This window comes from Trachinotus anak, unplaced genomic scaffold (genome assembly GCF_046630095.1).
Source record: "Trachinotus anak isolate AG129_WGS33_773 ecotype Australia unplaced genomic scaffold, CSIRO_AGI_Tana_v1 ptg000021l, whole genome shotgun sequence".
In the NCBI taxonomy this organism is placed as follows: Eukaryota; Metazoa; Chordata; class Actinopteri; order Carangiformes; family Carangidae; genus Trachinotus; species Trachinotus anak.
Window position 1 is genome coordinate 15,843,566 of NW_027273872.1, and position 12,368 is coordinate 15,855,933.

The 12,368-nt window shown below is 40.3% G+C and overlaps 2 protein-coding genes across 4 annotated transcripts in view; both read left to right on the top strand.

Moving 5' to 3' along the window:
- Nucleotides 1–2,371: 2,371 nt before the first annotated feature.
- Nucleotides 2,372–10,133, top strand: dele1 (DAP3 binding cell death enhancer 1). Of its 2 annotated transcripts, none has more exons than XM_071458004.1 (12): nt 2,372–2,542; nt 4,099–4,216; nt 4,651–4,753; nt 6,070–6,214; nt 6,398–6,622; nt 6,733–6,821; nt 6,949–7,042; nt 7,151–7,293; nt 7,411–7,569; nt 8,344–8,436; nt 8,841–9,000; nt 9,174–10,133. In XM_071458004.1, the coding sequence occupies exons 1-12, from the start codon at nt 2,512–2,514 to the stop codon at nt 9,425–9,427; spliced, it is 1,614 nt and encodes a 537-aa protein (XP_071314105.1). In that variant the 5' UTR covers nt 2,372–2,511; the 3' UTR covers nt 9,428–10,133. The 2 variants fall into 2 exon arrangements, with proteins under 2 accessions (XP_071314105.1, XP_071314104.1); XM_071458003.1 differs by having other exon boundaries at nt 9,171–9,571.
- Nucleotides 10,134–10,517: 384 nt separating this feature from the next.
- The window catches only part of LOC139605707 (amyloid beta precursor protein binding family B member 2), a 37,783-nt gene continuing 35,932 nt past the window's right edge, over nt 10,518–12,368 (top strand). For both annotated transcript variants that reach the window (XM_071457417.1, XM_071457418.1), the window contains exon 1: nt 10,518–10,756. The gene's annotated coding sequence lies outside the window, so the exon portion shown is untranslated. The remainder of the gene's footprint in view (nt 10,757–12,368) is intronic.

Here is a 12,368-nt window from a genome sequence, read left to right on the forward strand (position 1 = left end):
GGAATCACTGAATTCACTACATATTCCTTCTTGTATTTTGCAGCAATCCCACCAACTAGACTACAATATCTTCAGAAATTGCTGTAGGATTGCTGGCTGTTTTTTTTTTAAATCTATATGTATTATATCCTCACAATCACCATCATTTAGTTTAGTTTACATTGTGAAAATCTTTTACAATAGAGACTCAGTTACAGAGAAATAGCCATTTCTCTTTGAGTGTATATGTGTTTGGTTGTGTGTCTCCAAAATGATATTAATCCAATGTAACATAAGCAGCTGGGAGAAACAGACAGATTTATTTGACTTGGACTTGTTTGTGTGGGACAAAATGTTTTATTTTGTCTCAATTTTACCTTTTTATGTAACTCTGCACTATTTAGAAACCCCTCACACTCTGAGAATGCAAAGACTGTCTGTCTTTCTGTCTTATATCTAACTGTTTTGAAGATTATAGAGAAAAAGAAAAGAATATACTGATTTTTGCTGTAAAATGTTGTATTTACCCTGGTTTTTATGTCTATTTTACTGTGATATGTTCACCTCTGCAACCAGTGCTTACAATTAAGACCTTCAGATTGCTTTATTGACCATGTCTGTGTTTTTTACAGTTAAAAAAACACAATCATTTTCCATATCAGATTTTATGTGTTTTGTGTGTTTTTTGGGTCCAACATGTTAATACAGTATGTCAAACTGAAAAAATAATTGTCAGGCTATATGAGTGATGTTGTACTGAAAAAAATCTGTCTTTAAATGTTTAACATTTAATGTGGTATATTAAGGCAAAATCAAAAGTATTCAGAAACAGTCAATACTTCCCAAGACTCCTAAGGATTATATCAACTTTATATATTTATGTAAATTTGACTCCAAAATAAAGAATTGTTGGCTTAACATAAAACAATTATGTCAAGACCATTAGGGATGCGCGTTTGTGTCAAGTGAACATGAAGTTTTTATGTTGTTTTAATAGTCATCGGCATCGATGTTTACAGTGTAATTCAAACTGCATTATTATATGAATGGCCTCAAATGTGCAACTTTATAAAGAAAATCTATGAAGATTGTGAAAATGCTGGATTGATGTGTAAAAATACTAATGTTTATGACCTATATAAAGTTTGAATGAAGTTTTTAAGGGAAAGCAAGAATGTATAGAAAGAGGCTGAATAAGACTGGGTTTGAAAGTTTCTCTCACAGTCACTTCCATGGCAGCTAAACTGCATTGTTTCAGGGTGATTAATGGATGGCAGTACCAGGTAGCTTTTGGTGTGTGAGTTTGCATCTTTGTGTGTCTCTGTGTATCTGTTCATCTTTGTGTTTGTGTGCTTATGTGTGTGTGCAAGTCTAATCAGCTGATCTGAATCAGTTTTGTGTGGCCAGTTGGAGATAATGGTTTCCATTGTGATGGTAACTCCTTAGCTACACCTGGTTAAAACAGGGATTACGCCTCTAAAACGCTGGCTTGTCAGTCAAAGCACATTAACTTCTATCTCCTAAAACTTTCTTTTCTGAGAGAGGAGCCTCTGCCGAACACAGTGATATAAAATATTTGTTCATGGAGTCCAAAATGTAGGAGGAGCAGTTACTTTAAAAACACCCCTTTACTCTGTATTTTCTGGTCTCAGTTAACAATGGAGCCAATGAAGCAGTTGGATGGTACTCCCATTGCTCTGCGGCTCATAGGGCAATTTCTGTAAATCACTCAATCAATCAGTGCTTTGGTAGTGACACTGTGTGAAAGAAGACAAATTTTCCCATGTTCTGACAAAACTGATGTGTGAAGAGCGAAATTTATGGCAGTGAGGACGAGTCAAACATAAAATTTCAAACAGAAGCGCCTACAAGGAGATACAAATCAAAAAACAATGGAATAACAAAGAAATTTGAAACCTAAGAAGAACATATAGTTGGGATTGCTTTTTCAGCAACCCCATCTAATAAAACAAAAATTCTAATATATAGGCTATGCACACAGCATCTAACAACACAACATACGTACCTCATATGAAGCTGAACATCCTACGTGTAATACTCCTAGAGATATCCAACAATGGAATTCAAGCCATATTAAAAAATACATTCACACCGCCTCAGATGTAAATCACATGTATATCATGATGCAAATATTAAAAAAAAAAAAGAAAAGAAAATTTAAAAAAATCCCTGACATTGTTATAACTCTAAAATAAATTTAAAAAAAGTGTGTGTGTGTGTCTGTAGTGTCCCCACACGCCGCACGGTGGCGGTGTGACGTCGTGAATCACTTTCTCAAACGTTCTCGGTTTTTATTGGTTGCGTCACTTCCGCTTCCGGTCCGTCTACGTCACAACCTCAAAACATGTGACAGATTTTATTTACCGCTCGCCTCCCTGTCTGTGTCGAAGTGAAACCACCACAAAAACCAACTGCTGCGGTCCCTAATGGGCCCGGACGACCTTCCGGGTGAATCCAAACATGGCCCCTGGGATATAACTCTTTAGCTCAAGCTGCTGTAAAAGACGAACCATGTGGAGAGTCCCGGGTTTTGTTGGAAGAGGTGAGAGAAATGTCACTGACACCTTCACCAAGTATATAAACACCCGTGTAGCGTAACAGTGGCTTCCCACACCGACACCAACACCGACACTCGGTTTATTTTGGTCGGGGTTAGCTCCTGTTACCGACCGCTGCATGTAGGTTTTAAAAGCATGAATTCAGATTCCTCAACAAAAGCAGAAGGCCTTAGACGGTGTTAAAAAGTTTTACATTTCATTGTTTAATATATATAACATGTTTTAAACGTTCTCTGACAAAATGAATGGATTGTCAAAATACATGCAAATATTCTTTCTGATTTACTAAGCGATTAACCGATTAGTCAGTGCAGCAGAAAATAATTACTTTTAATGGGTTAATTCATCCATCCGTTCTGCTGCTCATCTGGGTCCAGGTCGCATTACTTTAATTAATTTAATCATTAGGGATTATTGTCATATGGAGCTGGTAAACACTAAAAATGTGACTAATAAATAATTGTAGTCCATATTGTCTCAACTGGTTTTCCATCATTCTTTCATACACTGGCTGGTTTGATGATGAATAAGGTATTAAATTACATTCTATGTGGTATTAAAAATGTCTTATAGATAGATAGATGATTTTATTAGGGGAAATTTGAGTGTCAGTAGCAGTACACTAACACAAGACAGAAGTGTACATTATTTGGTAGAGAAGAGCAATACCACAAAATTTAGCTTTGATCCAGTAGCATCGGAAGTAATACCAGGGCCAGGATACCCGTATCAATACAGATACTTTTTGTTGTTAAAAGCAGATTTTTACCAACATTTTTGAGAGAGAAATTCATCATGATTTATGAAGTGAATGCATTTTTAATAAGCTACTTCTGAATATTTTATAATTACCTCCAAATAATGTGCCAAACATGAGGCGTTTCTTTTACGATTCTCTGTTAATAACTTATTCAAACAAAGGACAGCGTTGTGTACATGTACACAACTGCAACAGAGAAGCAGCAGAGAGGAGTGTACTTTTCATGCATGGCTGCAAACACATACAACCAGTTCATTTCAGGGCTTTGATCATGCAGAATTGCCACTACACAGGCTCTGTTACCACTTTATTTTACATGTCCCATAGTTTCCTAGACATTAACTGATTTGTATTTGTGAATTCATAGTTTTTTTTTGAAAAGGACTTAATTTTGTAGTTATTATAAGAAGATTAACTGGATTAACTTCCAGTTAATTAACTGTAGTTACTCAGCTAGAGAGCCTTTTAGTCACTTTACAACAGGTCAGGTGCACATACTAAAAATGTGAAATTTGTCTACTGTCAGGCATACAATTAAATATAAATGGACAATAAAGTTATAAACTAAGAAACTAACCAAACTGAGAGAACTGTCTCAGATGACTGGTGTCATTTTCCCATATACTGAGGATCAAATTACTTTGTTCTCTTCAGGAAATTTCTTAGTAATTGCAGAGCAGGTTTTGATGTCGGGTAGTTTGAGGAGGTTCAGCCTCTTATCGCTCCCTGAAATTTGAACAGTCTCATTTTGGTCTTTTTTCTCTTCCCACCACTTCTCAGTTCTGCATCGATGCCATGGCAGCGCCCCTCTGCGACTGCCCCAGAACCACCATGTGGAGGATGAGGTCATCAACAGCTCATCTGTCTTCTCCACCTCACGACACTCCTCTGACAGCAGGTAACGTCCTCCTCTTTCCTTTAATTTCCACTACCCTGACTGACAACACAAGTCTAGAAAAATAGAAGCAGAAAGGAAAAGCCTAGAGCGTCTTGCTTTGATCTTCTTCTTGACTTCTTTGCCTTCAAACCACTAGCCATATGATCAGTTAATGAAAAGAGAGCCTTTGAATTAAGGCCAGCCGTCAGAGGCTGTCCTCATCCCAACCCTTTTACCCCTTCTTTGAACCCGTGCTCTCATCGAAGCACACTCGCTGCCACACTTTCAGCTGGTTGCATCATCCAGCGCCATCTGCTGTGTGTGTCCACAGAGTTAGTCGAGGGTACAGAAACAAAGCCATCTGCCTTGAACAGTATTTCTGTGATGCCTTGATTCAACAGACTGTAAATGGAGACAGACATGTCATTGTGAGGTTTGTGCTGTTTTTCTCTCAGCTCTCAGAAGGAGCAGGATGGAGAGAGAAGGAAGAAACAGAGGACCTTTCAGTTTGGCTACACTCAGCTTCCACATTACACAGTACTGGATGCTGTGGGATGGGTATGTCTGTTGTTTTTACATTTTTGAAATGTAAATACACAACCAAAGCCCTCACATCCTTACAAACTATTGTAAGGAAGATGTCAGGAGGCTACTCTCTGTACTGACTAGACAGGATTAGATGGACTGGTTTGCATGCACCACCTGATAGCAACAGTATGAAATAGATTTAGAGCAAATTATAACTCACGACAAAAGAAAAGCTAATGAAACTACCATTCAACACCAGTAAACCTGGTGTCATTTAACACTGCAAACTTTGTGTATTTAACACGGGTATATGCACTTTCTCAAAATTAAATATGTTTTCAAAGTTCAAAGGAATCACATAATTTGATATTATTTAAATATCAGCCAGGTATTGTCACATTTGACCAAAATATGAGTTAATACTCACTCTTCAAATATAAATATCTTGATATTAATCACCCCTCCACCCCTCTGCAGATACATTACATATTACCCAAATCCAGCATGTGAACTAAATAAGACTCCTCTTCTCTAAGGTGGCCATTAATGTTGGGATAATATAGAAGACTGTTGTGAAACTGTAAAACAGTAACAATCTATCTTCTATGACAAACTGCACTGTGTCAAACTGCAGAGTATTAATCAATTAATACTTTTTTTTTGTCTGAGAGTAAGCTGCAAGAGAGGAGCCTTGTTGTGCCTTTTTTGTTAATTGGGTTAATTATGTGTTGATTCCCAACACAAAATCCTTCATAGAACACTCAAAACAGAATGCGTAAAATGGGTCTCTCTTTTCATAAAGCATAACAAATTCATGTTATTGTCTGTATGTTTGTCTATTATGTTTTATGTTAGCATCTGTATTCCATGTCATCTTTTATGTGTTAGTGTGTTACACTATTTCACCTATTTAAAAAAAACTGTTGATGTGGAGTTACGTTTGTCTCAGAGCATTATATTATTCAGTTTCATACAGTCACTTCTTTAGCATATTTACAATCTGAAACCAGCTGATTCATTCATTTAGCACCACTTAGTGGTCTCACTTGCAAACTGCTTCCTGAAAACCTTTGTACAGTTCAATTCTCTGTAGTCAAATTTTTCAAGGGTTTGTCAAAAGCAAACAATCTGCACATCTTTATTCCAAACAATTTCATACAGATTTTACAGTGACAAAATATCTACAATGCAAATACATCGTCATATTTCCTTTGGAACCCCTTTTTTCCAAATAACTTGTTGTTTGTGTGTAAACGCTCAAACTAATGACTCAGTGTTGGTTATCGTATTACCACTGCACATCCTTATTGCCACGACTAGACAGTGACACTGATGTTTCTCCACAGGGTGCAGCAGCGGCTCTGTTTATGCAGATCTGCAGGAGGATCCACTCTCAGTTCTCCTCAGGCACAGAGCCCAGTCCGATCCCTGGATCCCTGAAAGCCACCTCCTTGCTGCAAAAGTGTGGCTACCGCATCCTGCTGGAAAACTGTGAGTCCTAGTGGCATCACTGTAAATGAGCAATACATCTTCTGATGGTTCACCTTTTTCGTATCAGCTTATGAAATGCATTGCCAAAATAGTCATTTGACCATCACAGCCAAACCCTTTTTCTTTTTAATTTTGTGATTGGAATCCTGACTCTGTTCAGTTGCTTCTCTCTGTGTTGAAAAGTTTCCAGGCGTGATGTCCTGTCCAGAGGAAGGAGAGTGTTGTGCCTACAGGGGGTGCCAGAGAGACAAGGCCAAGATCTGGCTGCAGCTCAGACCAGCAGCAGCAGCAGCAGCAGCAGTAATACAGATGACGCCGGTCTTTGCAGCAGCAGTGAACACCTGACCACAGACAGCTCAATCTCTGGCCACCAGAGGGCACTCCTGAACCAGGATTCACCTATACCCGGTTTGTTCTGTGCCAGTTATTGTTGAAATATTGTTTAAATGTAGTATTTTTATTAACTTTGTTAACCTAGTATTTGTGGGAGAAGGAAAATAATACGATTTTCTCTCCAGGCTCAGAGGAATCACTTCTGTCAGCATCTTGCCCTCTGCAGAATGACACACAGCAAGACAACACTAAGACAAAACATGTTAATGACAAGGTGAGTCTGCTTCCTTCAGTTTGTGTGAAGTTTATTTTACAGATTTTTTTTCTTTAATCTTGAAAAGGATTGACTGACTTGTCATCTATTCTTTACTGTTGTTTTTCATCCTCCTCTGTGTTTCCAGGACATATTGTCTGACGAGGAGAGGCTGGCAGGTGCAACACTGAGCCTGAGACATGTGGGAGAAAGCAGCATCCCTGTTATCCTCAACATCATCGGTAAGGATTTAGTGGCACAGTTACTCTGCAGTTTTTTTTTTCCAGAATGTATTTTTGTTTATTTTTGTCTTTCCTTAACTAATACCTTCATCTGTCTGTTCATGGCAGGTATAGAAAGTGCCAAGAGTGAGAGCTACGAAGAAGCTTTTACCTGTTTTCTAGCTGCGGCTCAGCAGGGTTACAACAAAGCCCAGTTTAACGTGGGTGTGTGCTATGAGAAAGGCAGAGGAGTCAGTAAAGACAAAGAGAAGGTGAGAATCTAGACAGCAACTTAATTTTCTTGAGTGCTTCATCATTGTGAAAATCATCATATTTACTCTTCTGCTATATCAGAAATTAAATCAGAAGTCTTGATGGTTCTTTTCCAGGCTCTGAGTTACTACTTGCAGGCAGCGATCGGTGGCCACACACAGGCTCAGTACCGCTACGCAAAGCTGCTCCTGACCAGCAGGAGACATCAGAGTTTAGAGGAGCTGAACACAGCCATCGATCTGCTGGAGCAGGCTGCCGCAGCTGGGCTCACTAGGGTAGGAGTTGTGACAAAATTGTGTTAACTCTTTATAATTCTGTTGGATAATAAACCCTTTCAAAATTCATGCAAGTTTATATATATGACAATTTTCCTGCATCCTGTCACTGTTACTTACAATACTACAATACTACTACTAATCATTTTCCAGCACTAATTTACCACAGCACTCTTATTTTGTCCCTGCACTATAAGTCATTTTAGTCATTTCAGTCATGCAGTTTCTAATCTAAGTAACCACAAGTTTATTCTCAGCTTGATTTAGAGAGAAAATGTATAAATCAGAGAACCAGAGAGCGAAACTAAGATGTCTCTTGCTGCCTTGTCTCAACAGGACCTTCAGATCATAGATTATTATGATACTCTCTGTGGAATGTTTTCAGATCTTAAGCACTTTCATGCAACATTGCTCAATACAATTATCGGCTTCTTATTCACTGTGTTATATAATCAGTTACACATGTCCTGGGACTTGAATCTCTGTCTTTAGATGAAATTAATGAACCCAAGAGGTTTGATCTGATCATCAGGGGGAAATAGGTAACACATGAAAATACAAGAACTGAAATTGTGAAGACTCAAATAAGATTGTAATTGTGCGGATAAACAATTACCTTATTGCCATTAGCCATGCTGGCTTGCTTGATGTATAAGTAAGGAATCCAAAGGTATAAATACACATGTGTGTGTGTCTGTGTGAGTGCACGTGCGTGTGTGTGCACTTTTAGAACTAAAATCACCTCTCCCCATTTTCATTTATCTCCCTCTTAAGGCTCAGGTCTGCCTTGCGTCTGTCTTCTCTCAGGAGCCGGTGAGAGACGAGAACAAGTCTGTCAAGTATCTGAAGATGGCAGCAGAGAGCGGGGTGAGTTCCCTTCTAGATGCTTCTAGGGTTTTATCAATGGCTTTACCTCTAAGATTTCATCCCTGCTCCCAAATGTAATATATCAGCTTTTTGATATTCACAGCTCATACGTCCGTACGTGGACGTTCTTCTACTTTCTGCTGCAGTTGTGTTGAAGTAATACTATCAGTTACTGTATACTCTCACTTAAGAGCTACAGCCTTGCTGAAATTCCCAGCATTGAATCACACAGAGCTATTGTGAGTGTTTTAATAGTGACATCTCCACTCTTCTGCTCATACTATTGTATTTATTTAAGTTCCTGGTGTCGGTTTGTAAAGTGTAACGTTAAGTTTTCTGTTTGTCTCTTCGCAAAGACACAAGTCAGATTCTTCATTTAGAAGATTGATTGTTTTTGTGCTCAGGATGACACCGCTCTGCTGTTCCTGGGTCAGTGTTACGAGAGCGGCTTTGGTGTGCAGCAGAACCTGAGAACAGCGATTGAATTCTACAAACGAGCGGCTCAAACAGGCAACAAGCAGGCTCAGAGCTTACTGACGCCTCCTAATGACACAGACAGAAAGGGTAGGCACACATACTGTTAGACAGATAGACATTTGTATCAGTCCCTGCCTTTTGTGCATTTATTAGTGGTGACACTGCATGGGATAAGCATTTAATGAGCCAAGACAGCAGTCATAATATCTGTGAGAGTGAACAATTGATTTCTCCTCTCTCCCTCCTCTCCTCTTCAGCAGAAGATGCAGTGTTGCGCTCCATCCGTTCAGCTCCCTGTTTCTCTGTGGTCAGCCATCGGCTCCAGCAGCCGCTCTCCTCTCTGTCTAGTCCTGTCCCTCCCTCCACCGGTCAGCTCACCACCCTTCCCCTCCTGCCTCATTCATGGAGCACCGGGAGCCTGTGTTCCTCCTCGACGCTGTCGTCCACACCTCTTCACCTCCATCCCCACAGCACAGAGGGAGAAACCTGCCAATGGACTGTGGGGATTGGATAGTTATCCTGAGCCATCACAGGCCAAACCGAGGAATGTATTTCAGTGTGAATGTCTTTTCACCAGAGAAGAAAGGTCAAAGTGTGTTGGGTTTGTACAGATTGTGAAGTCTGCATTGGAGTGAATTGATTTTATACTTGGTCAAGTATGTGAGACATATTGTGACGTTTTTAATAAGTCAGAAAGAGTTGTGGATACAAGGTCTGGCAACATTATGTGGAGATTGAGGGATGGAGGTTTTTCTATTATGCCTTTCTATATAGTACAGAGTTTTCTTATAAGCTTCCCTGTAAATATAAATTATGCTGTCGGTCAGAAAATGTGATCCAGATGCCTTTGGGTGGGTTGAGAATCTCAGTTGGTAACTGGTTTCTCTCCTCACTAATGTGGGATTTATCATAGAAAAAGGGTTTATCATAACTTTGCCTCCTGCAGAATGTATTGCTTGGTTTACCCCACTGAAACTGTCATATTTTAACCTTCAGTAGTACAGTTTTCATGTGAAATGGTTCAGTGTTGTCTGTAATTGTAAAAGCTATATATGAACTATAGATGCAGGAAAAAAAGGAAATGTTTTTTAATAATGTTTCCAACCTGTGAACCATACAGCTGCCAAAGTGAGTTATAATGCACTGTGAGGAAGATGTTTGACTGTTAAACGCACAACCTTTTGTAAAATAATCATAAAAATAAAAAATGATCCTAAAAAGCTTTTCTGTAGCCGTCTGGTTATTTTCAAAAGAGCACCTCTAAAGTCCAGTCTGGTCTTGTCCTCTGTGGTTATAAATGTACAGTTTTCGGATGACTTTGAGTCAGTCCACATGCAGTATTTATCTAAAGAGAACCACGCCTGCCTGTGTTTCAGAGACAGGCGTGTGTAGCACTGTAAACCATTCACATTTCTCCACACCGCTGCATGACGTAAGACTCCGATGATGTGTGATTTCATTACCTGAGTTGCAAAATAACACCGGTAGATTTATTATGGTTGCGTCTCCCCCGTCCGCCGAGCGTCCTGCGTCCGCGGCTCTGATTGGCCGGCTGAGCGGAGAGCTCCACAGCGCCGCGCCGCTCCGGGATTCTCTGGCGCAGAGAGAAAGCGCAGCTTGGCCGCCAGCGAGCACCGAGCACCGGCTGGGAGGGCAGATGATGTTGTGATGTGATCCCATACGGGCGGTCGGCTGCAGCTACGGGCGGACTGGCTCTTAAAAGCGGCTGTCGACCTCGGCCCCTGCTCACAAGCGTGTGTTTGCGTGTGTGTGAGAGAGTGTGTGTGTGTGTGTGTGTCGTCGTGGGAGCGGAGGCGCAGAAGCCCGGAGGCTGACCGAAGCGGTGAGTGGATGTAAATAGATGCTCTGGTCGGGATGCGCTCCCCCTCCCAGTGCGGCGGTGGCGGTGACTGGGCTGGAGAGAGAAGGACGGGATGCTGAAGATTTACTGCTGCTGTTCACTTACTGACAGCTTTGCTTCTGCAATACTGGCAACTCCACCTATGCACAGGCCTGCTCGGCGATATGATAGATGTAAAGACGATCTCACGCTGTCTTTTTGATATATCAGGGTTAGATATATGAGGGAGTTTATTAAGGAAGCAGCAAGAAACGAGGGACGAGGATACTCCACCCATGACATCATCGACTTTTCCAAGTTCATTTTCTCCCCTGCCTCTGCTTTCATCTGTTGCATTTCATTTCTAAAGCAGCGGCTGCTGCTCAGAGTTGCTATTACATTAAGTATAGCTGATAAGTGATCGTTTCCTCTGACAGGCTCAGATCTCTGTCAGTGTCTGGAAATAATCTGATGATGAATCTAGGAAGCGTAGATTACAGGTGAGAAGTGATAAGAATTTAATCTTTCTGTTTAGATGACCTTCACTCTGGTCTGTAAACCCTGTAAACAAGGTGAGCAGACAGTATAAACAACTAGAGCAGATGTGGATCCTGTTTTGCTTCAGAAATAGAGCCAGAACAGTTTTGTCTGTAAACAAGTCTCATCCTTTGTAATCGTGCAAGTAAATCTGTAGGCAGGAGACCAATGCTTGTTTTCTCTCTTGCATCACTTTGATTTTCAAATTTATTGCAAGCTATTAATACAGCACACACGCAGATAAGATCAGCAACGGAACAAAAAGCAGAAAGACTTTAATGGAGCATAATTGTTGAATTAGTATACATGTCGCCGCTGTCCTGTGACCAGCTGCTAAAATCTCCTGAATCTCATGAATGACCTCTGCTGTTACAGAGCACAACAGATTTATTGAGGACAACAGTTTAACCGCCTCTGTGTGGTGACTGTCCTGCAAACTGCTGTGTCATCCTCCTTGCTTTCTCCTTCTAATGACCAGCCTTTCTCCTCCCCACTCTCCTCGCATCCTGTCTTCGCCCCACTTTGTTTAACTAATGGAGCCCTGGCTGCATCGTCAGGGGGAAAAAAGAAAGAAAAAGGCCGCTATGTCTGCCCAGATGATCCAGTTTGTCCACAACTCAGGCTTAATTTAGAAAAAATGGAAGAAAAAGATAATGGAGAGTTGAAATGCTGTTTGTTTATTACTCCTTGTCAGATTTTGGGGTTGTGTCACTATGTGTAATTTGTCCTCTGAGTCATGCAGCATATTTGCTGTGATTTTCAGCTTCAGTGGCTCATGGCACAATTTGTAGCTGCCTGGTGAAAAGCTTGTATGTCCAAAATATCAGCTTTTCTGGCTTTTAGCTTTGTACCAGTGCAATTTTGACATCATTAGTGTGTTAAAGTGAAAATTTATTTGCAGAGGAATATAGTCCATCAATTGAATGGAAAATATATATTTTTTTAAAACTGGCTTTACGAGGTATTTTACATGACAATATAGTGACAAGCGTTGCTGATTGAGGACGGCTGATGTTCTGATGAGACAGGACAGTTCAGTGCAGGTAGTTTGTACCTGTTGACACTGTGTTTGTGTCTG